General features: G+C 41.4%; 1 protein-coding gene across 2 annotated transcripts in view; it reads right to left on the bottom strand.

Annotated features, from left to right (window-relative positions):
- adcy8 (adenylate cyclase 8 (brain)) overlaps positions 1–26,157 on the bottom strand; it is a 90,171-nt gene that overhangs the window by 40,222 nt on the left and 23,792 nt on the right. For both annotated transcript variants that reach the window (XM_056392321.1, XM_056392320.1), the window contains exons 2-6: positions 13,620–13,769; positions 7,059–7,189; positions 5,708–5,819; positions 4,688–4,815; positions 345–503 (exon numbers count right to left, since the gene is read on the bottom strand). In XM_056392321.1, the coding sequence (XP_056248296.1) occupies positions 345–503; positions 4,688–4,815; positions 5,708–5,819; positions 7,059–7,189; positions 13,620–13,769 (680 nt within the window). The remainder of the gene's footprint in view (positions 1–344; positions 504–4,687; positions 4,816–5,707; positions 5,820–7,058; positions 7,190–13,619; positions 13,770–26,157) is intronic.

Below are 26,157 nucleotides of genomic sequence, written 5' to 3'. Positions count from 1 at the left end.
CAGGAACATCAGAGTGAAAAAAAAACTGAGATAATTTGGCAGAAAAATACTTTAAAGTGGAAAAAGCAAAAACATCCCATTACGATGTGCTAAACTGCCCCAACAAACACAAATTTATTCCCATCTGCACATCTCCGCACACATTTACTCTGAAGAAATTATCTCACTAAGTTCTCCACGAATAAGATATTTAGTTTTTTTGTTTGGGCTCTGAGGCAAAAATGTGTTTTTCTTCAAGAGACAATTCATATTTTTTTATTTACTTACATAATTTGATCCCAACCCTGCTTGTTTACCAGCTGAGCTGCATCAGCACCCGGAGGAGGTGTGTCTCGTCCACTCACCCTGGGATCCCTCCAGACTCCAGCTTGTTGGCGATGTCCACGTCCCAGGACCAGACGTCAAACTGCCACTTCCTGAGTCCCAGCACGCCGCAGAGCACCGAGCCCGAGTGGATCCCGATGCGCATGTCGATGTCGTGTTTCGTACGCGATCTGACGTATCTGGAGGAAACACAATGAGCCTGGTTCAGGTTTTACAAAGTAACCATCAGGAGGAGCAGGAGGATCTCTAACAAGAAGTTCATTCATCTATTCATCCTGAGCAGATGAATGAATGAATGTAAAGCGCATGATTCAGTCTTTTTCCTGTTCTATATCAATACTGTGAAAGTATCAAAGACACAGAGAAATGCACACAGCCTGTATTCAGACACTGAGCCTTAAAACCAGCTGTCAGGACTTCTGAAACTTTGTGATGTCACAACAAAACAGTCACCACTCTCAGCCATGCTCCAAGCCCCGCCCACCTGGACCCACCATCCAACCTTGCAGGATTTGATTTCTCTGAGTGTTTACCTGAAATCTACTATATTTTTATTGGCTCACTCAGAAAACAGTCAGCTAATCAGAGGAGAGGCTCAGTGCCTCCTCTCTTCTGATTGGCTCACTGACCTGTTGTTACTAGAGCTCCAGAAAGAAGCCTGAGTGAGGAGACGTAAAACTACACTGAGATGGTTTTTTGTTCTTAAAACCACAAATGTATCTTCTGATGGATCAACACTTCAAATAAAACACAGAAGAAGAGGAAAACATGGAGCTTTAAGTTTTGTGCTCTTGAGTAAAAGGGCTAAAATTTTCTAGAGGTAACTTCTACAGTGTGTACAGTGTCAGCAAATGAATATACATGAAAATTACCTTCGGCGAAACAGAACACAAATAACAGTGATGGACCAGCGTCGTTCACAAAACCACCAAGAAATGAACACAATACATTTCACATGTATCAATAAGCCCAGAAAAAGAGGAGAGAAACAACTTTTCACACTCGTTCATTCATTTGTTTCTCATTTCATACTTTATTATCCCTGAGCACAATAAACGCACGAAAAACCAAGGCTGATAAAAAAAAAAAAGTGTGTGAAGCGTGACGAGGTAGTCACGCCCGTTCCTGCCTCCAGGCCTCATTTCATGCTTCATAACAGCAGCGATGAATGCAAGGTGAAAGGCATCCTGGGAGTTTGTGACAGGTGCTTTAAGTCAGTCGACTGTAGAACAACACCCAGGAGGGGGGGGGGGCTGGAAACAAACTCAAACTAACTGCAGCTAGTCATAATGATGATGATGATGGTGATGTGATACTTTACTGACTCAGCAGGGAAGGTCTTCCCTTCCTGCAGAGCTCAGAGGTCAGAGGTCAGAGACACAGCGGTGGCCGCTGTTAACTTAAAGTGTGATTCATGGCAACTCAAAGCATAAGACGGATAACAGTGTCAACAGTGACATGAGACACAATTTACTTTTAGCAGTTTTTAATCTACGTCATGATTTCTTAACTCTGTCTGTTTCCACTGCTCTTTATTTTGTCGAAACACCAACTTCTTTTGTCAAACTTTTTTTGTGATATTTCAACTTATCCAACATTTCCACTCAGGATTTTTATGCATGGATTGAAAAATGTGCACAGAACACACTCACTCATCACTCTGCTGCTCTCACTTTCCCTTTTTAACAGCAAGAAGTGTTGATATTTTAAAAAGCAAACTCAAGACCTACCTATTTAGTTTGGCTTATTCTTGAATATTCTTTATTTATCTGTCTATTTTTTTATATATTCTAAGCAGCTTTACTGCTATGTCCTGGACTGGACTGTTTTCCTTTTAATACCCAACTTTTATTTCAGGTTATTTATTTTATTTCTACTTTTATTTCTGGTTTTACTCACTTCCAAACATTTCCTCTCTTTTTAGCATTTTAGTATTTTATCTTTATCGTTATATCTTCATCTTTGCTTTCCAGTCTTCAGTGTTTCCTCAGTGCAAATTCATGAGATTCACGATAGTGTTTCCTCAGTTCCTGTTAGTCTTTTATCAATTTTTATTGTTTTTATCACTTAGTGCTCTGTGTGTAGATGGGGTTGACTGTGTGTGTGTTTGTGTGTGTGTGCGTGTGTGTGTGTGTGTGTGTCAGAGAGAGGGAAGGGGGGATCTGATTGATTGATTGATTGATTAACAAAAATACTGTTCACACTCATTAATTATAGCAACAGTTACACACCAAAGACTTAATGCTGCTCCTGGCATTGACACGTACTGAAGAGCAGATGTAAAGACGCAGAGTAGTCGTGTCAGAGAGCGCTCAAACAATACACGCCACAATCACCCATTCACACGCCACACATCACACACTGATGGAACAGCCATCAGGGGCGATTTGGAGTTCAGTATCTTGCCCAAGGACATTTTGATACGAGGACTGGAGGAGCCGGGTATCGAACCGCCGACCTTCTGATGAGCGGTCGGTTGGTCAATCGCCATGAGTAAACGCCAGTGATTTCATCTTTTAATTGTTTTAGTCGAAAACGCCAGCAATAAAATCATTAGCGCTCAGTGAGCTTCACACTAACGGCGGGAACACTGCGTGACACGTGCGTCTCACTCCTCACAGCTGCGTCGCGCGGTTTACAGATTCAGTGTCTCGCTGATTTTTCACACGTGACGGCAGCAAAAAAAAAAAAGGCAGAGAAAAGACATGTTGTGCAGCAGGAGGATAAGACGCAGCAGACGTGTTGCAGCACACAGTGTCTGCCTGTACTCAGCTCAAAATGCTGCAGGTAATCATAATGAAACCACTGTCTGTGAGCCTGTTCAGTATCAGTATCTGCAGTGGGTGTGTGCTGTGAGTGAGTGAGTGAGTGAGTGACTGGAAACTTTGTTTCTGCTGCAGCGCTCTCTTCTTACATGATCTGAAGATTACTCTGTCAGTTATGTGTCAGGATTCCTGAGCTCATGAGATCTCTTAAGCCCTGGTTGTGTAATTTAAAAAAAAAAAAATACGATCCATCACTAAAAATGTTTCTCCTCCCCTCTCAGTGATGTGTGCATGTGTGATATGGTTGGAGCGTGTGATTGCATGCATTATTTGTTACTGATATTCTGCAGAAACGCAGCCACAGGCAGATTCTTGCTCTTGCAAACATGGCAGGGAAGCTTCATTCAGATCACAGAACTGCTGCACTGAGCACCGTGAGAAACAAGATAAAAGCAATTTACAGATAACAGCACTGTCGTCCAACACCTCGGGGGAAAATACTTTTTTTTTTTAAGCTAATTCCTTTAAAGTCACAGAGAAACAGTCCATGAGTGTCCTGCTTCTCTGGTTCCACATATTTGCAGATAAGAACTGCAACTGGACCAGAGTTCAATATTCTATAGGTTCTTAAACTGACTGTTGTCAATTCTGAACACACACACACACACACACACACACACACACACACACACACTGGCAGCAATATGAATAAATCACAGATAAAAATCCATTAAGAAATCGTCACTAGATCCAACAGTGACTGCAGACTGACTTTCCTGGTGCAGATTCACCAAACTTAAATTACAAACTATGAACTACAGGCTGAAAGACTCCGGCTCAAGGAGTATCCTGAATAAACCTACTGACTCTACAGCTGCGTCCCAGTTCAGGGGCCGCATCCTTCAGGGGACGTGGTCTACGCAGGGGCCACACCAACCGAACTGAAATAAGACGGTCTGGCCTACGGAGGGTTTTCGCTTCGCCCCTTACCGTTGTGTCGCAAAGTGCAGCTCCTGTCGCCTAGCAACCTTGAAAACATGTTAACTTTTTTTAAGGCCCGTGGTTTTAACAGCTGTACGGTTAGCTGTTGAACTGAGCTGAAACGCAATACTTACATATAAAGGTGTAATCCTCAGGCTCTCTGTTTGCTGCCGTATTATTTTCATTACCAGCGCGCAATGAATCTTGGGAAAAGGAGGACACATTTTTCTCGGCCACATCCGAGGGAGCCTTCAGAACGGGACCGCCTAGTCGGTCTTCAATGCATGCTGAATCGGGACACAGCTTATGGCAACAGCACTGTACTGCATGCTTCCATACTCTAGATTCTGTGAGGCTTAGATTTTCCCAGGATGTCATTACCTTTGATTTCCATCATACACACACACCCTTAAATCCACTCCACATACACTCCATGTAATTCCTTCAGTATCACAGTGATGTACTGATAGTACCATCGCTACACTACACCAGACAGAGAGTCTAAATATGATGGAAACTCATTCAACAGTTCAACAGTCAAAAGTGAGATGAAATCCCTACAGCTGTGCGGTTAAAAATAAGTGAACAGAAACAGTATGGAAGAAGAAGAAAAGTACCTGATGGTTTTGATCATGCTGAGGCCCATCTCCACACAGCAGTGGGCGTGGTCCTGTCTGGGCTCAGGAAGACCAGACACACAGTAGTAACAGTCCCCCAGGATCTTTATTCGTAGACAGTGGTGCTCCTGCAACACAACGGCCGGATCAGTCAGCAGACAAACACACCCCATGTTTATTAACTCATTAAATCCACCATGTGTGATCTAAAATAGAAATTATAAAAAAAAAAATAAATGTGAAAACAATTTCCCCGTCAGGTCAGTTCTGCATGAACGTGTCGACTGTGAAATCCTGACTGATCGAGCGTGACGGTCTGAAACGCTCCTCAATCTAATATCAGACAAACATACAAGTCTTACAGAGTGAACATTCAATCTGTTACTCACTCTGAAGAAAATATTTATCCTGGCTTCTGGTGTCTTTATTTAGCTTTCATGAGCACTGAGAGGGAGAAGAAGACCTCCAGAAAAGACACAGTCAGATCCGGCTTTGACTTCTTTTTCTACAAGAGTGCGGAAAACTAACGTTCTCCCAACCACCTGGACCCACCATCCAGCCCTGCAGGATCTGGTTTCTCTGAGTGTTTACCTGAAATCTGCTATATTTTTATTGGATCACTCAGAAAACAGTCAGCCAATCAGAAGAGAGGCTCAGAGCCTCCTCTCTTCTGATTGGCTCACTGACCTGTTGTTACTAGAGCTCCAGAGAGAAGCCTGAGAGAGGAGATGTAAAACTACACTCAGATGGTTTTTGGTTCTCAAAACCACAAATATATCTTCTTATGGATCAACACTTTAAATAAAACACAGAAGAAGAGGGAAATATGGACCTTGAACTGATGAAAAGATGTTTTGGTCTAAATCAGAGTCTCTCTACCTCACAGTTGTGATTTGTTAAAAAAAAACAAAAAACAAAGCCAACTTTAAAGCCTGGGTGATCATTAAAAAACTCACTGACAAAAAAAAGAAAAAAGAAATTAGGGTAAAAAAAAATGGGGTCAAAGGTTAAGCGACTTACGTGTGCGAGGCGGTCGAAGCGTGCAAAGAGTTCATTCAACATTCGCACCAGCTCCTGCGCGGACAGCGTCGTGGAGAGGTTTGTGAAGCCTTTAACATCTGCGAAAAGAATGCTGAATAAAATACGGAAATGTCACTTTAATATCCAGGTCAGTTCTTTAACAACCATCAAAACACTTTTAAATTTACATTTAAATGTTGGTGTTTTCCCTGTGAAGCTCTCCTTTCAATCAGCTGTGACCTCACTCTGATCAAACATCACTACAGAGACACTGATCTGCAGGTCTCAGACAGATCCAGATCCAGATCCAGATCCAGATCCAGACCCAGACTGAGACTTACAGCAGAATCAGTATCAGACTCTATCAATTAATTATTACTATTCATCATACACCAATGGTCAGCATTTGATTTCTCTTGTGCTAGAACTGCTTCAGAAGAATGCGTGGATGTTAAAGAGGAGGCTGGATTTTACTGGGTGTTACTGAACACCACCCGGCCACCGCAGTCTGATACCAGTCTGTACGATGAGCACATCACATTTTTATGTGAAGCTCATGTTCCAGTTTTTGTAAAACATGTTGCAGATATTGAGAGTTACAGTCAAGGGGCAGGTTTAGGATTTAGTCAATTTTAGAAAAGTACATCTGGTTAAAGCTCAGTCAAGAAAACAAATGATCACTGAGTGAAAAGGTGAAACTACATCAGAATATGTAGAAGGAACTGGAGGTAGCAGGTGGAAGTGATGACACTAACGATGCTTTCATCCCGTTCGCACAGGTGAACCCACACAGGTGTTTTCAGGTATTTGGGCTGATTAGACCTCTTCAGACTGAGCTTGACTCACACATTGCTTATTGCTGCGCTTCATTGCCGTCAGTATGTTCTCGTAAAGATGTGTGTGTTCCTGGTTTGGGACCGCTGAGGGAAGTCTTAGTGCGGCAGCTACACAATGATATGATAGTGACAACAGCGTCAACGCTTTATGTTTGAGCCTTTTCCTGTTTCAACATAACATTCTCCAACCAGTGCAGAGGTCTGCCCAGCCGGTGCACCTGCAAACACCTGTGTTTGTACACAGTTCAACCCGTGGCCAGGTAGTTTCACTGGAGAGGAAACTGGCAACAGTAAATACACCTGCAGCCCCTGCCAAACTCTCTGCTCCAAACTCACTCTTCTGAAATATACTTTCACTTTTCAGACACAATATTACCTTGAAAGTTTTCACAAGCAAACTGCCATGCCTCACCCACCCACCCACCCACCCCCCCACCCCCCGGCAGCTGTCATTAAACTGCTGCCGTGGGTGGGTGGGTGGGGGTTTGAACCAACTGACAGTATCACAGCCTCACCTGACATTCTCGTAGCGGTGGATGTAGATTCTGTGAAACTGATGCTGGAGGTGTTCATCCTCTACATTTGTCATGTCGTTGATCATTTCCAAAACTACAAAACGTGGCAGGACTGATAACACCAGTCTCTCCTGTGGAGGCAGAGAAAGTAAAGAATATTAGTCATCTAAAAACTTTTATGTACCTGTAACCAGCCTCAGCTCTTAATGTTAGTGGTAAAGACTGGGTGATACAGATGTATTTTATCAGTGCACTAATTACCTTGTGGACCAGTAAATCAAAGGTCTAGACCCGCTACAGGAGAAAGGGATTGAGTGACAGAATAAAGGACTCACACAACCACTAGGTAAGTTTAAGCGTGTTGTATTGACTTGATCAGAAGAGAACACATGAGATTACACCACAGTTTATAAAATAAATCCCCATTGATCATTGAAAAGATCACAGTCCTTTGGTTGGTTGGCTCGCCACAGCCACTAAGATTCAGATTCACCTCCACCTTACAAAACAGGAGGAATCCCAGCAGAAGAAGTCTTCATGCAGATCTTGAAACCAGGGGACCATTCAAAGAAAAGAAGCAGGAAAAGAAAAGACCAGGCCAGAGGCTCAAACATTATATATACACACATCCTCCGGCACAAATGCAGATCACACGGCTCTCATCGGTCGAGATTTCAGTTTTCCCACGTTTCCTTTGCAGAATACACCGTTTGCTAATCAATCCACAGCAAGGAAAAAAAGGATTTGACTCTCTGCGCCAATTAAAGCAGGGATAAGACAAAATATCTTGCACAAAAAATATCTGCAGCAAAAAGTCAGCATGTAGCCGCCTCAACACGATGACACGTACACCCTGACGGCGTCTGATTGGTTAAGTACCATCAGGTGAACCCCTCATGTCACCTGAATCTTGTACACTTTGAGGAAGGCACATTCACCACACTTTGAAATGTAATAAAACACCCTTTTTTGACAGATATAAATGAAATTTGTGTACATCAATATTTTTTCCTATTTATTAAGATATTTAAGATTTTAAATCATTTATCCTATTTATTCATCTGCCACATAAACATATGAATTTATTTATTTCACTAATAAACTGGTAACTGGACTTCTAATAAGGGCCTAGTAACCTTGGTTACATACCGCCTCGTGGTTGTATCCCTCCACCAACCAGCCAAGTCCCAGGATATATAGTCACAGTCTCAGCCTCCCTGAGTTACCGTGTTGGATAATGACCAGACATGCTTTTGCTGAACATTATGATGTCACAGTGAAATTGACCTTTGACCTTTTGGATACAAAATGTCATCTTTTCACTTTTTCCTTATAGACATTTGACTTAAATTGTGTCATAATTAGTCTATGTATTTGTGAGTTCATGTGTTTTGTGAGGTCACAGTGACGTTGACCTTTGATCACCAAAGTCTAATCAGTTCATCCTTGGGTCCTGGTGAATGTTTGTGTAAAATTTGAAGAAGTTCCATCGAGGCGTTACTGAGATATCATGTCCACAAGAATGGGACGGATGGAGGGACAACCTGAAGACATAATAACAAAATAAAAAACATAATCGGGGGTTTGGCTTTACTGTAAAAATCTCAGCTTATCAGGTCATTTTTTTGTCTGTTTAAAGTCCTAAAGCTCAGATTCTCTATAAAAACTGAGTGAATTTACCGCTGATGAAATGTTCTAGCTGACACAAATCAACACCAGGAATTCTTTCTAGGATCAAGTGTAATCTGCCTTTTTCTTCTTCTCCTTCTTTCAGCTCTAGAAAAAAACAAGCTGAAATCATCTTATCACAGTCTTCCTTCTCTTCTTTTAAAGTAAACAAGCCTCTCAGGGCTCAAATATATGAAAACTTAAGTGATAAGATCCTTAAATAAGACCTAAGTTCAACAAACGTTTCAGAGTTCCATGTTGTACAGTGAATAAGAAAACATCGAGATTAAGGCCAAAGAGGAATTAAATCGAGACACAAGTCAGAAAGTATTAGACAGGCAAACACAAGTGAAGCTTGTAAGCTCGCAAAAAGAAATGACATAAAGGTCTGTCTGTAAGAAATAAATGAAAAAAAGACTGCCAGCCTAAGTTTCTCCAGCAGGATCGCGCAAAGCCTCCAGGCCCACAGCAACAACACAAGCAACACAGTTCTAGTCCTGTGGTGGGGTTTTTTTTTTTTTTGTCACTTGGCGAAAGCAGAAACAGATTTGTAGTGGGAGAGATGCAGCATCCCTCTGTGTGTGTGTGTGTGTGTGTGTGTGTGTGTGTGATTTTTTTTTTTCTGTCCTCTGGGATCTGCTCCGACACCAAGCAACTGTCTCCTTCAGCTACTGAATACATGAAAACCAAGACCCACGATTCTCCACCCAGAAATCACGTAAAGTTATTTCAGGAAGAATCTTACACTACGATTCTACGATTTCAGGCACCCCTAAAGTGGAGCGTACCATTTCACCCTGGAGAGAAAGTTAATCGTTCATGAAAAGACGGTAAAAAGATCAATTAAATAGATATTAATAGATATTATTAATATTAATAGATTTCAAAGGGAAGAAAAACAGATAAAACAATCAGGTATATAAAAACCAATACAGAGCAATTCGAAGGGAAATAAAACAATTCAAGGGAAAGTAAAAGCAGGAAAAACTCTCTGATACAAGTATGTTTTAAGAAGAGTCTCAAAACCATAACCAGTTAGTTTTAGGCTTCAAAATTCATAAAGTGGTGTTCATTAGTGGAGATGATGCTGCTGAACCAAAGCTGTCAGGATCATAAACTGTTGTTTGTCACAGTTTATTTTCTCTAATAATTCAAAAGACAATATAAAAACCCCATTGGGCTTTTTGTTGAGGGAACCAGGGCGGCTGTAACATCTGGGTTAGCCTACAGAAATACATCATCCCTGCAGCACTATTTCCACTGGAAACAAGAGAGCATATGGAACCCAAAAGACAGACCTAAATCTTAAAGACATTAAATCAACTTTTCAAGGAATTAAGGTGATTTAATGTTTTTTTTTCTCTAGTTTAAGAAGTAAAAATGTGGTAGCTCCATTATTCCAAACTGCTTTTGTAAAGACAGACGGAGATTTGATTTTAAATTCTAGTGGAGCATCCAATTTTTGCTGCGTGTTAAAAACAATACTAACTTGCATTTGCTAAAGAACAAATTTTGTAATATACTATATTTTTCTTCTTATCATCAGAACTAAACCAACAATGATTGTTGAGCTTTCTACTGGGGTTATAGTCATTATATGTTGTGCCTCTCTTTTATTCCTCTGCTCAATGTTAACTGTCTTTTATATGTACTATTCATTATTGTAATAATGTGAGATAAAGTTTGACATGACATTGTGATGCCTTGTAGAAAAAGACTATCCACTTTATGTGAATGTGCTTCCTCCCTGTTCGGATCATAGAGCAGTTTATCCAGTGAAAACTAAACGTCCAACCTCCTGTGGACTCAGTGAGGCTGGTGTGAGAGAGAGAAAGAGGGTGAGGGAGGGAGGAGGGACGTGGGTGAGAGACAAAAAGAGAGGAGAGAGAGAGGCGCCATCCTCTGCTCCATTCAGTTTTTTTTTTGCCATAACAAACACACACCTATGTTCATTCATTAGTGTCAGACTGAAAGTCCAGCGATGCTGTGTCACCACAGTGGAGCCAGGTCTGGACCGGTCCTGGTTCCGAATCCACAGCCGGAGAGTCTGAATAGGAAGCTCAAAGCGAGGTCACACCTCAGACAGATGTTTCCGTCACTGGTAAAGGTGTGTGGCAGCTTGTGATGCAGTGGGTGGAGGACCTGAGCGTGTGACCGTCAGCTGACGGTGTAAACAGTGTGACATGTGTCAGGAGAGCAGGTGTTCTGTCGTTCTGTCCCGGTGTCTGTGCTGGAAAAGTGGAGCGGTGCTTTTTCCGCAAATTAAGGTCCAGACAGACAAACATTCCAGCGGAGCGTCGCTAATGCAAACCGAACACTCCGGGGGTTTGACGGAGATTCACTGCAAGATTTTTTTTTTTTTGTTTTTCTTTTTACACAGACGTCTTGAATTCAGACGGAAAAGTTTGAACTCAGTTTCCTCTCTCTCTCTCTTTCTCTCTCTCTCTTGCTGCTTAAGTTCATTTTAGCAGCTTTGACTTACATTCACAAGAAGACTGAAGGCTTCAGTTTTAAACCTTTAACGTTTCCCGTGAACATCAAGGAGGAATGAGAGCGTAATAACCAGTGCTGTGCATGAGCGCACTCATTTTTGGGTGAACTAAACGTATCCGTTTGCAGCTAATGAACGTGAGCGTCGTTCAGAGTGAGCTAGTGAACCAAAAAGCTGTTTGCCAAGCGCTAAAAAAAAAACCCAACAGAGGTAGAAGAAGAACTGTGTTTTGGTTTTACTGCAGCACACAAGGGTTTACAGCGGCAGGCATGTGTCGAGCGCTGGCAGTACAAACAGCACAGCTACTGCTGCTGCTAAAGTCAGTTCTTATTAACTTTTTTTTGAACAAATCAGTTCAGATTCCAACAGAGAAATCTCACCGCCTGATCTGCATAAACAGACACATCAGTAATGAATCTGAAACGACACATCGAGTTGAAGCATCCGGCCGGTCTTTACATAAAATCTCAGTGAATGGTGATCACAAGAAATCATTAGGAAAGAGTCAGACCATGAAACAACACCTGTGAAGTTCCTCTTCCTGAGTCAAACTCACAGCACATACACATAAAACATATACTCATTCATAAGCTCATTGGTTTTTCTCTCTCTCTATTGTAGTAAACAGTAATTCATGTAGTTTGAGAGTAGTGACTCTGGTGAAGTGTGAACTTGCACAACATTGGATATAACTATCAAAACTCAAAACAGTTCAATATAAACTACTGTATTTTTATTGACATCTATATCTTAAATCTACTTCCATCTTTTATTTATTGGCTTTCCTCCCTGTTACCTTTAATATTTGTACATTAAGTACTTATATTTATACATGGTTATATTTGATATCTTTATAATCTCTTGATAACCTGGGGCACCGACAGAGACGTATTTTTAAGGTGAACATTTTTTGCAGTGTGGACAGTTGCTGCTGTGTGTGCGTGTGTGTGTGTGTGTGTGTGTGTGTGTGTGTGTCTGTGTGTGTCTGTGTGTGTGTGTGTTTGCTCCACTGGACATGGTTTCTGGTTTGGACAGCTGAGAGCCAGCGGACTCTGTGTCAGATTAGCTTTGAAAGTCATTAGCGCAGCTTGATTTAAGCCAGGAGCTGAAGCCCTCCGGCGGCTCACTGACAACTTCTATCTTCATTGGGATCGTGTTGAAGGTTCACTGGAAAACGCTTTGTTCCTTTATCCTGCTTTTATTGATGCTCCTGGTGGTTTTTCAAGTTAAAGTGGCATAAATAAAAAGCTTTTAGGCTAAAATTTAATGTCAGGAAAGAGCTGAGACACAGAGGCAGGTATTTGATCAGTTTGTATTATAGGAATATAAATTACAGCGGCTTCTTGTCTGCTTTATGTCTGCAGTTCCTGGTCAGACCCTGTCCTCAGATCACCATCACAGTTAGAAAGAAATACACCAGAGTACTCAGAACACACGCACACACACACACACACACACACATACACACACAAACAGACAGAAGGAGGCTCACTGTTCTTACAACATGTTGACAGAAATACCAGGCAGTGATTGATTTACATTAAGACAATCTGCTGGGGGCGGGGCCCGGGCTCCTCGCTCCATTACAACCGTCCCAGCGCTTATCAGAGTCGAATCCTTCCAGGAAACACGATCCCGTAAAAGCTTTCTGCGGCTTCTCAGAGGCTCACCGTCCACTGCTCCACGTAAACAAAGATCTCTGTGTGTCACTGTGTGTGTGTCACTGTGTGTGTGTCACTGTGTGTGTGTCACCGTGAGTGTCAGTTTGACAGTCTAATAGCTCCAATGACTGTTTGTGTGTATACTTCTGCAAGTGCCTGACTCAGACAGTGTATAATGTTTCTATGTGTGTGTGTGTGTGTGTGTGTGTGTGTGTGTGTGTCCACTGCACCGATGTACAGTTAGTGTGACAGCACTGGATCGATGCAGTGTCCATGTCTCCTCTCAGCAAGCTCATTAGCGTAGCTGCTTATATTCGGTTCTGTCGACTGAGATCTACGTTGCTTCCTTTATCAAACCTCACAGCTTCATCACACGTTAGCTATGCAGCAATAGTAATTACTAGTAATACTATTAATAGTAATAGTACTTACGAATAGCTCCTTTTAAATAAAATGGGTAAGAAGCTAATTTAAGAAATTTAAAAAAATGAAATGATGAAATAAAATGAAAACATGGATATTTCTACCAAATTTTGTGCCCGTCCATCCTGTACATTTATTAGATATTTCACAGGAAAAGTGAAAATTTCAGGTTTCATATGCTCAACTTTCAAGTTTCCAATGTAAACAAAAATATGTTGGAAAAACAATCAGTGAACACCTTCACAAAAATGACCAATGCATCGTATGAAGCATCAGAGAAGGCACAGGTACAGGCACAGCAGGCAGTTCTGGACTCACCTGTCTCTGGTTCTCTGTCTCGAGTCGCAGTCGAGCCTCGATGCAGCGCCGCGTCTCCAGGAAGGCCTGGCGCTGAGCCCGGTCCGACAGGTAACTGATGAATATCCCAGCGGTGTTCATACACAGGAACAACACAGCCTGAGCCGCTACCTGAAAAAACACAGAGGGAGAGAGGGCTCATTTTAAAAACCACGGACAGGAAGCTGAAGCTTTTATGTACCGAGTTTGTTTTAGTTCACAAAGGCCATCTACCAGTGAATACACACTTTCACATCTCAGAAATACCAAAAGAAACATTTAAGGCTTTAAGACTAGAACTTTAAAATAGTTATTTCTTATTTATTTAAAAATAAACCTGCAGCTTCTATCTGGTTACTATGATCAACTTCAGACCAACATGACTGAACACTGTGTGAACAGAGCATCTATCTGTTGACCTCACACTTCATTACTTCATACTGTATGTAGACTCTTTGAATAAAATACAACATCCTGATACTTGGTGTGACATGATCCAAGTTGAAAAGCGTTATCTGACCAGTCACTGTGGCGCGACTACCTTTATGTCAGTGGTAATATAATGCAAGTGTTATTTTTAGCATGATAGCTGAATAAAAAGCCTCCTGTTTAATGTGTTTGCAGATGAGCTGCTTCATTTATCCGCCAGATGATTTGTTGAACATGTGCCTCACGCCTGTTCCCGCAGGTACAAACCGGTGACCTGGTTTGACTGGCTGGCCGACTTGTCTTCTAGGCTGAACGCCCTGTCATGAATGATTGTCTTACTTCTAATTCATTTTTGAAGGCATTTGACAAAACACATCAGTCTCATGTGGACATGGACTGGAGATTAAATGACTGAGGGGGAGACGTGCGAACAGCTGGGGTGCCAGCAGATCTGGTCTCCTGGCTTAGAACTTTGTGACATCACAACAAAGCAGTCACTGCTCTCAGCCGTGTCCCAAGCCCCGCCCACCTGGACCCACCATCCAACCTTGCAGGATTTGGTTTCTCTGAGTGTTTACCTGAAATCTGCTATATTTTTATTGGATCACTCAGAAAACAGTCAGTCAATCAGAAGAGAGGCTCAGAGCCTCCTCTCTCCTGATTGGCTCACTGACCTGTTGTTTCTAGAGCTCCAGAGAGAAGCCTGAGAGAGGAGATGTAAAACTACACTGAGATGGTTTTTGGTTGTTAAAACCACAAATATATCTTCTTATGGATCAGCACTTCAAATAAAACACAGAAGAAGAGAAAATATGGAGCTTGTTTACAGAAGCAGCTTCTAAGAACTGTTCAGACCAAAAATGGGGGAAGTAAATGACGCTGTCTCATAGCATCAAGAGCAGTACAGCCCTACGTCTTTCTGAAACTTGAGTATCTGTTCAAGGATCTAGGAAATAGACACACACACCCCCCCCCACCACCACCACCACCACCACCACCCCCAAAAAAAACAAAACAATGTAAGATAAGATTAAAAATTTACATCAGGGGTGAGTCTGGTGAGTCACTGACAAGTTTTCTACCACTTTGATGACTCAATGAGCCCTGACGTCCACTGAACAGAGACGAGAACATACAGAGGAGATGGGAACATCTGAAACCGGATCAGACAAGGGAAAAAAAGAGCATAAAGAAAGAAAACAGGTCACTGATCCTCATCGAAGGTGTGAACACTGCACAGCTCCTCCATCACATGATCTGCCTGCGGGATAGTAACACTATGAAGAAACTTTCACGCACTGCTAGTAGGTTATATGAATTTAAACGTGATATGTATCAACAGATCAGACTCATCTGTTTTCAGTCATTGAGGATCTACTGAACAAAAATATTCAGTTTGTGTCTATGTCTCTTTTAGCTGGATGACGAGAGGGTTAAATGGGTTTTATGATCCTTACAGGACCGATCTGATGTCAGAATGTAAGGCTGCAGATGTGTTTGGGTTTGTTTTGTGTAGAAAACAGTAGCTGATATTTTGCAGCAACATTAATATTTTTTCTATGACAGTGGAGGCAGATGTTTCAAATCTGTTCAGTCAAACGGAAATGTTTACTTTATAATCAGTGAAGAATTGAATGAAAACAAAATGATTTGATGAAAATCAAACTGTGTCTGTTATTCACTATTCACCCATCCTGATGATCAACACACCTGGGGGTTTATTATTATTATTAACAGTTAGAATAACACAAGAATATAAACCTGTATCTCCTGTCAGGTGACCCATGTGTTTTAATCTCAATTAAAAATGAGTCATTCGGTTATAATCTTGTAATTTTGATCTTTGACAGAGAGACGTGAATAACAGAGAGCGCTGAGGGCTTACGAATCAATTAGAGAGCAGGAGTTTATATTCTGGAGTAATTTGAGGATATAAATCATTCAAAACAACACAAAAAGTTGTTCCGGGTGCACAATTTAGAGTCTTATTTGTAATCTGAAGGCACAATTTGAAAGATGAGCGTTGAGGTTTTATAATCTTTAGTAAATTCCTGCTTCATAGGATGTTAAACTTTGTGCTTTGTACTCTGTAACATTTCAGCAGAACACATCAGTGAAAAAACAGCCTCCCTCCTTCATTCTGTGAAAGACCACTTCATTTATTTCATTTTTTAATTTATTTTTTGTCAGAAAGCAGAACTGATGTAACACTCTGCAACAGCGCCGTCCTCCTCAGCTGCACGAGGGATTTCAACACCACCATCACCGCTGCCGCCCCAGCTGCCTTCCTCCCGCCTGCATGACGCAAGTGTTATAACAGGTTGGCTGAGAGTTCAACACATCTCACAGAGGAAAACCCTCAACCGATACCAGCCTACTGCTTCACACACACACACACACACACACACACACACACACACACACACACACACACAGAGGCCGCCCTTCAAACTAAGACATTGAATTGAACTATTTTTGAGCCAAAATGGTGAAGACTGTTTATCTATGGTGCTCTCGTGTATGGTGTGTGTATGGTGTGTGTATGGTGTGTGTGTGGGTCTGTGTGTGTGTATATGTGTGTATATGTGTGTGTGTGTGTGTGTGTGTGGGGTGGGGGGGGGGTAATTACAGTCGCAGACAAGTCTGGTCAGGCCCTGAGCATCTGCTACCATCTACAGTATCTCCGTCTGTCCCAAAAGGACAGTCTTCAAAATGAGCAGACTTGTACTGTAACTGCAGAGAGCTGATAAACTGGTCGATCAATAAGTCATGATTACCTGCAAGATTTCTGGCTTGTAAAACTCATCTTCTGACCTGCACAGGGCCAGATTCTGTTTGGGAATATGCACCACTACAGCACAAAGTTAACTGACATGATAGAAAGCGGTGGGATCCCTGTGTCATGATTCACTCCGAGCACTGTCATTATTTCAATCTTGTGCTTAAATGTGGCGTCGTCCACAAAGCAAGCGTGGGTCAGCCACTGACCAGTACAGAAAAACAGTACATATTACACAGAGAGCACAACAGTCCTTCATATGGACCCAGCAGCTTGTATCTACCCCAGGGTCCAAAGCCATGGTTCACAACCCAACTACTGACCCTACAAAACACAAACAGTACAACTAAAATGGAAAGAGATGAGGAAAAATACAATAAAAAAAGTGCCTTAAATTGTCAGATAAATGCCAGTATCAAATAATAGCCAGCGTTTATAACCAGCACAAACGATATGCATGATGGGTAAAAAAAAAACATATTGCAGCTCACATGGAAAATCCAGCATAATGCACATTTCCACAGCACAGCCTCTCTTCTGATTGGCTGACTCTTTTCTGTGATCCAATTAAAATATAGCAGATTTCAGGTAAACACTCAGAGAAACCAAATCCTGCAAGTTAGGATGGTGGGTCCAGGCGGCTGAGAGCGGTGTGACTGCTTTGTTGTGACATCACAAAGTTCCAGAAGTCCTGACGGCTTGTTTTAAGGCTCAGTTTCTGAATACAGGCTGTGTGCATTTCTCAGTGGACTGAGGCTTTGATACTTTCACAGTATTAATATAGAACCTAGACCTGATCTATAATCAAACTACACATGGACATCTACCTGTATACTATATGGACCTTTAAGCCAGTCATTTTTTGTTGGTGTGACACAAACACATTATACAGCATCCACCACTTTGGCTGCTACAATATAAAACATTCCTCTACTTCCTGTATTAATCATAAACTGCAGATGTATCCAGTATAAGCGATGCTTCCCAGGCAGCCTGAGCTGTTTAAGATGACAAACACACCACTGGTGACTCAGTGCATTTCAGCCTCGAAAGCTTATAAAACAGCCTGTTTTCTAAAAATATATAAATGCAGAGGCAGGTTTATTATTCCAGAATTTAGCACGGTGATGTTTCCCCTCCTCGCTCCATGTTTCTGCTGGATTTCTGCTCTAATTAGCTATCGCATCCTGAAAATGTGACTTCTGTTTGTCTCACAGGGTTGGTGAAGAGGAATCTGCAGAATCTAAAGACAGAATGCATCTTTTATAGTTGACTCCTGTGTTATAGAAGTCTCATTATGAGGCACACTGTAAATCAAAGTGATGGTGATTAAATCCTTTTAAAAGCGTGTTATTGCTTCCAGTCTTGTCTACTGTGTTTGTTTTCCTTCTTTTTCTTTTTTTTTTTTAATAAAGATGAAATGCTTGCGCTCTTACACTCGCGGCTGAATTGTGTCAGAGCTGATAAAAACCTCAGACAGACAGTTCAGTGTCCCCTGTCGCTGAGAAAGAGGCTCTGAAGAGCTCTGCCACTGTTTGCCTCTGCAGTAAAATCGCTCCACTGAGAGTACATTTCAAGAGGAAACTAGAATTACCGCCTCGTGGTTGTTTCGCCTCCGCCAACCAATCAAGTTGCAATTTGCATCCATGTCTGTCTAGACTCATATAATAGGAAATTTTTTATATTTTTATTTATATCTAATATAGGGATATATAAATAAAACTGACTTTGGTGAGCTTTGTGCTTCTACTTCTGCTGTGCGTTAACTAGGAATTCTCAAACACGGAGGCTCCGAACACACGACTTCAACCAAAGAAGATTGACACAATCATCACAGTTTCAAGGTTTGCTCCAAACATTACTGTCGCCACTTCAGTATCTGACCACATGTGAAATATGGTCACAACCTCTCCTGTTCCTCAGTTACAGTATAAGTAGTATAAGTTAGTATAGGCCAGAAGTGTAAATTTGAATATGAATAAATTACTTCAAGGTGTTTTGAGATATTGCATTCATGAGAATGAGACACACGGACATGTACGAAACACTTTCATTTCATTTAACAAAATAAGCCAATTTAATGAACGCATCACTGGCAGCAGCGCAAATTGATTTCCACCAATTGAGCAGCCACAGTCAAACAGAGCGGCAATACATGTCCACACAATTAATGTAAACTCATAGAAAAGGAAATAAAAAAATAAAACATAACCAGATTAGGTCAAAACCTAGTATGTGGCTGGACGCCTCATAATTGCATTCTGCCTAGTGTCAGCTGGTTTCAGACATTTGTCTGTTCTCTTCTCTCCTCCTCTCTGTGCTCACATCAGGGCTGCACCTAACCACTATTTGTTTATCGATTAATCTATCGATAATATTTTCGATTAATCAAGCGATTATTTTTGCGATTAATCTAACTACTTAATATAACATTAATCTACCCAAAATAAATTTTAAAATGTCATTTTTAACAGTTTCACCAAGTGCTCCACATATTTAGAATCAGCATAACCTCAGCTGATAATAAATGTCACTCAATAAAGACTCCAGTACAGTTTAAAAGAGGTAAATAGCCAATAAAACAAAACAAAAAAACAAACCTTGAAATTTTCCTGATTTTAATGATAAAAACACTGTAAATCATAATAAAGAAGAAACAATTCAACACAGAAAATTGTATTTATTTGTTTGAGTTGTTCTAGAGATGATCTGAAGTTTCTATCTTCTTCTGTTCAGGAGATAAGCTCATTCTCTGGAGCAGTATTTATGGGAGTTTTTTGTCTGGTCCTTGAAAAATCAGCTCCAAGTCCTCCGCTGCACTAAATATGTGACTGTCACATCCTTCTGTCTTTATTCTGCCACTTCAATAAACTCCAAACAACTTCTCCTCACTTTGATATCAGAGTAAAAAGGCACTGCTCCCATTCAGTCTGGGTATAAAACCAAGGCAGGCCAAGCTTCTGAATCAGACACTCTGATTGGCTGATTCGGTCTCGTGACGCTTAACGTCACTGGCAAAGAATGCAGATCAGACTCGATCAGACAGCATGAAATTTGGAAGCGTAAACGCTCCCACGGGCTTCAGAAGGTTAAAACAAACAAATATGACAAACAAAGTGTTGCACTGCAAGACATTATTCACCCACAAAAAATAGCCCAGTCTTAACTGCTAATCTGTGTTTTACAGTCTGATATAAAGTCAGTCTATACTCCCACACTTTAGATGATTGTGGACAAGGTTTATTCGCTTCAGCTTGCTCCTCGCTGGAGTCTATGCTCTGACCAGGCGCAGCCATCTTGTTTCCTCCTTGCAATGCGTCGACCCACCTTACGTATTTACATAATCGATTACATCGATTACGTCGACGCGTCGCCTCAGCCCTAGCTCACATATACAGTATTTTAATACAGCTGAATTCACAATAAAGCTGTTCTCACTGACATGTTTTTCTGTTTCTATTGTCACGACAACAGAGCAAGTTTGAAACAGTGACTAAAACATGGCTCATTAAGACTACATGTTAACCAGCAGTCACTTCAAAGCTGCTGCTAAAATCCTGATTTTATAAGAACAACGTCGTCTGACAACATCGCCAAACACATCAGTTAAAGGCAAACGCTGAGCTGTGGTTTCATCTGTTTACTGTACAATGATCAGACGAAGAGAAAGTTAGAAGCCCGACCTCGTGCTCACAGGGCAAAACTGACAAATCTCTTCTACGGGATGAAGCTAAAGTTTGTTCAAAAAGTTGCTATATTTGTCGATAGATGCTTTATTGGAAAAAAAAATTAAAAAAGAGTCACCAAAGGGTCTGGAAAGTCAGTAAATCTAGCGATAATGACGCTAATTTGGCAACACTTCCTGTGTGCACCAAATCAATTTGAAAGAGCAATAACCAATGGGGAAAGTCCAACATTCAGTCAGTCAGTGACATTCGCATTTATAGGCGAGTATATACAATGTATATCAACTACCGGCCTCAGGCTCTGATGATGGTCCCCGGTCGGCACATCAGTTCATCCCAAACAAACAACATAGTTTTTGTTTTTGTTGTTTGCCTCTCCTGCCCAGTGGGCTAGCTGCTACTGGAGCAGACTGAAACTCAGGAGCTCTGCTGATCACTATAAAATTCACATTAATCTTTTGCATTTACTGATTTTTAATCTTTTGCACTGTACTGAGTGACAGAGTTAGACAGCAGTAGAAAGAATATTGACTGGACTGAAGTGGCCTTGTCTACGTCCCTGTGTAAAAGCTCTGTTTACATCAGTAATATCTGTAAACACGGCAAGTAAACAGGTCAATATAAACTTGTTTCAGTCACACATGCACATGGACATGCTCCCGAAAAATACTGCAGGGACTTTAAGGTTTCGCTCAGTAAGAGCGTTTTAATATCTTCTGACGATGGTGGAGGCGGCCATTAATTCAGTGGAGGCGGCTCGCCTCCGCTCAAAAACTGCTGCAGGAAACCCAGCATGTTAGCAAGAAGGAAAAAATCTCCTAGAGTGTATTTCACATTCAAAACTGAATATGTGTAGGAGTATAAGAGGATTGTTCCTTTAAGCTACATACACACACGCACACACATACACAGCCATCTTTCTCACAGTCTTCTCCCCTGAGGCCCTTCACTGTATCTCACAGACTGAGGAGCCTCCTGGTGCATTACGGTGTATTACTGTGTGTTGTTGTGAATCTCTCCCAGGACGCCATCAGCCCTGATTCAATTTCTTGGTCGCCCCCTGAAGGCCTCTGCTCCTCCCACAGAGACGAAAATTAAAACCCCATAAGCTGCGGCAGCTGTGGCAGCGGCCATGTTGTTTTGGAAAAGAGCAGCGCCCGCTCGCCATAAAGGGCATCCGCACGGAGACCACGGTGCACTCATTAAAGGAAAATGCCACTGATGTAGATGTTTTTAACAAGGCCTCATTAATAGCAGCGGGCCAGGAAGAGGTGCAGCTTTACAAACAGCTACATGGAAAATAATCAGGCAGGGTTAATAATAGTTATAATCATCATAATGTTTCCTATTTGATTCAAGGATGAGTAGCGGCATACAGTGTGACACGGAAAATAAACACACACATCGGCCGTCAGTTACAAGTCTGTCCTTCAGAACTAGTTGTGAGTGTAACCTTAGAAACAAGTCTCAAACTCACATACTAGTTTTTCTGAAGCTTTAAACTCCCATGTAGGTGACTGAGCACGCTCCATTCTGTAAAAGGGTGTGGGATGCGGTCGAGAGCGCCGGGAAAAGCCACTAAACATGTACAATACTTATAGAATAATTTGGCCTTGAAATAATTTCACAAAAAAAATCAAGTTTGTCCATATGTAGAAAAAACTGTATTTGTAAAAAAAAAAAAAAAACAAATAAAAAAATGATATCAGTGATGATAGTACATGAGGTAGAAAAATAAGTGTTTTAAAAGCATTAATTTTGAGCCTGTATCTACACCTGAATCTGATTGGACAATGACAGTCCAATCACATAGCAGAGTCCACTCAGAGGCAGGTGGTTCTGGTGCCTTCATGGCGCTGGCTCTTCTGTGACCCAGGTGGGTTTAAATACAGACAAAGCACATTAAATAACCATTGTTTTCTACAGCATAATAAAATACAATTAAACCTGGCTAGCTTAGCTTTATCATTTATCATTACTGTACATCATGAACAGGGAGGAGCCGCTCATTCATGTTTCTGTCTGGCTGCCAATTGTTTGACTTAACGTGCTCCTCCACCCACTTGACACAGTCAGTTCAGCGCCATGTGAGAGCACATTCACTGAGACATACTGGAGACTCTCTTCACGACAGAAGAGTTCATCTTTGACTAGTCACTAGGTTCTAAGTTCTAGTTGCCAAAACTAGAGAGAAACTCTCTAAGTTTGCAGCACTGCATCTGCAACTGTATCTCCAGACAAGATCATCATTATTAGATGATTCTACAAAATCTGCAATGCAGTTTATAACTAGAGTTTCAGGTTACATCCCTGTTTATCCAGAGTCATGTGGAATATGAACCATTTTGTCATAAATGTGTGTCTTTAGTAATGGCTAAAAAGTGTTTTGTGAGGTCATCGTGACCTTAACCTTTGACCTTTGACCCCCAAAATGTAATCAGTTCATCGTTGAGTCCAAGTTAAAGTTTGTGCAATGTGTGAAATTGGAAGAAGCTCTGTCAAGATGTTACTGAGGTACAGACGTACGGACGGACAACCTGTAAACAATACGCTCAAGCTGTGGCCCTGCAGTACACAACACCCCATTTACACCTGGTATTAAAATGTGATCTGTATCCAGACACTTTACCCAGATGAGGGAAAACACATGCTAATGCAAGGTGTAATATCAGAGTGTGATCAGATCTGCTAGACCACTTCTGGAGCTAGTCAGGCTCACATTGTATTCAGATCTTAAGTTGGTGTAAACGAAACCTTGGACACCTACAGCTGATTTCCCGCCATCTCAGGTGTAAACACAAAGGCAAGATCAGATCATTTATTATCTGGATACGAGTCACATTTTAATACCAGGTGTCAACAGGGTTTAAAGGACACACTACTTCCTGCATTGACACTGAATGTTGGCAGTGGATATAAATACTGTCATGTGTAGTGAGTCTTAAACTAATGCAAGGCTCTGCTCTCCTAAAGAAAATAAAACTGTACAACCTCACTGCAAAGTAAAACAACACTAACAGAAGAATCTCACATCCTGATCTTCAAACCTGAACTCCAGTGATGTCACTCTCGTCACATCAGCAGGATAATTACTGAGTGTCACCCTTTAATGCAACAAAATGATTCAGGGGGAGCAGGCAGGAGTGAAACGCAGACACCCACTCAGCATCAATATTTCAGAGCTATCACTTACCTTCCTGCATAGTGACTGGACTCATTATATCACATTCATGGAGGAGACATTACACAATTACATATGTTCTCCAGAAGAAGGAGTCGCAGCGACATCGCTGGTCTTTAAAAGCTGTCGGGCCACCTCAGTTTAACCTGCTCTTTAGTATCTGATGACAGCTGTATGAAAACATGTGAGAGCAGCAGCCGGCCGAGAGCGGCGGAGTTTAAACCTCGCTGCTGCCTCTGCAGAAAGCACTCCTCTGCCAAATGAAGGGATTTGCTCCATGGCTCCGAGGTGCAGAAGTAGACAGCGAAGGATTAACTCGGCTTCACATGCTCAGTTATCTGCCGACAAATAGATGAAGATATTCCACAGTCGATGCAGGCCGTCAAAAGATATTAGGTTTTAAATTTAACATGACACAGACTGCCGCGATTAATAATTCATAACCGAGTGCAATGTGGCTGTGATGTTTGCAGACAATAATAACTAAAGCTGTGTTTATTCTCTCAGTGGACAAACCTATTTTCCACCAGTCATGGTCAGTGGCTCTGTTTCCTTTAGATTAAACCTCATCTAAATGAAATGAACCTTATCTATAATATGATAGATCTCTTTAATAATCTGCACAGGACCAGGACGTGTGAGTTTGTAACAACTCCTGCCAATACAAGCTTTACTCAGCACTGGGGTTCAGTAATTATCAGTATTAAACGAGAGTGGTCCCAGCCAATCTGCACAGGGACCAAACAGATGTTGGTATACTTCCAAACCTTTGCTTATTTGAAGTTTAAGTTTTCAATACGGTGTTAAAAACTGTTTCCTAACATGAGTGAATGAATGACTGAGAAGCACATATGACTAAAAGCCAGTTGTCCCTATTAATAATATCCACAGTGTGCGTCAGCAAAGCTGTTTTGGGTTTTAGAAAAAAACTCACTTTGCCTCCATTATAGCAACCTCCACAGAGCTGCCAGCACATTTAGATTCAGTGGTTTGTTAATGGCCATTCAGACTCGCACTCCTCTCCACCAATATTATAGACACTACACTGCAGAGTTTTAAATGTGAGCCCTGCCTCACATATTTTATCAGCATGGTAAGGATTAGTTCTTAATTAAAGTATCTGCAATGACGCAAAGTGTACATGCAAATTTGCAAAATGTCCTGTGATGTTTTTCATTTGTTTTCCTGCTTATACTGCAGCATGTCTGAGCTGTCAATCAAATGTCATGTGAAATTTCTAATTTAGACTTTTGGCTATGTCGCTGACTGACTGACTGACTGACTGACTGACTGACTGACTGACTCAGTGATCATAGTTCCACCATTGGAGTCGGAGTTTACTCATTGGCTGTTGTTCTTTCATAAAGCGAACCCAACTGAGGCCACCACTCAAGCAGGTGATGTAGTAGTCTCTCAAAATTGTACTTAGTTACTGCAGTTAATGCACTCAGTTACTTTCCATCATGGTTTGTCTCGGAGACGTCCAGGTTTTGACACATAGATGTCACTGAACTAACACGTGTGTTTTTAGCATGTAGAAGCTGGTAAAGGCTTCTTCTTGATTTAAGCCTCAGCTCAGTCTCTCTTATTAAAACAAGCATTCAAACAGCACACGCTAAAAATACATCCTCGGCAGCACATACAGTGACCCAGATGATATACAGAGTTAATCCAGCGCCCCATCATCGGTTGCTCTGATAACACCTTCGGAACATATTGGCGAACATCTCAGTGTTAATCACTGTCTGTTTGAAATGAGCTGCTGCAAAACAAACACACACACACACACACACACACACACACACACACACACAAAAACACATACATCCTCCTGCAGACGTTCAGTTGTCATCTTAGTCGTTAGTCCAATTTACACGTTCAGCCTGAGATAACAGCCAGGCTCTGATAGAGGTGCCAAGAGAAGCTGCTGTCAGACCGACGTGGAGACATGAATATGATTTGACTGTCAGCTCAGCCTGTTACCTCGCTAATGCCTTCATATATATATATATATATATATATATATGAGAAATGCCTACTTTAAAAGTGAAGTGATAACTAGCACTACAGTTGTTAGTTTATTTCAGGGCTACCACTTGACATGAGATTTAGACAGTAAACAGTTCCCATGTGTTTGAGCATACTGTCCTGTTAATTGTTCTGCGTTATTTTTATTGGTCTGACATTGTGTTGATGTTAGTTAGTTAGTTTTGTGATGGGGAGAGACGTTAGCTGTGTCCTTCAGAGGCTGCATTTCAAGACCGGTTGCTTCACAGCATAGACCAGACCGTCTCATTTTGGTTTGGCGTTCGCTGTCCATGAAGGGCCACGCCTTGAATTGTGGCACAGCTTCTATATGTTACTTACTACTCACTAGAATCAGTGACATATGCATCCATAAACTGAAGCTTTAGTGAGGTCCCTCACTTGTATGTTACTTTCTGC

Source organism: Seriola aureovittata, chromosome 12 (assembly GCF_021018895.1).
Source record: "Seriola aureovittata isolate HTS-2021-v1 ecotype China chromosome 12, ASM2101889v1, whole genome shotgun sequence".
NCBI classification, from domain to species: Eukaryota; Metazoa; Chordata; class Actinopteri; order Carangiformes; family Carangidae; genus Seriola; species Seriola aureovittata.
The sequence above is the reverse complement of the archived record's forward strand: the minus strand, read 5'-3'. Positions and strand labels throughout refer to the sequence as shown.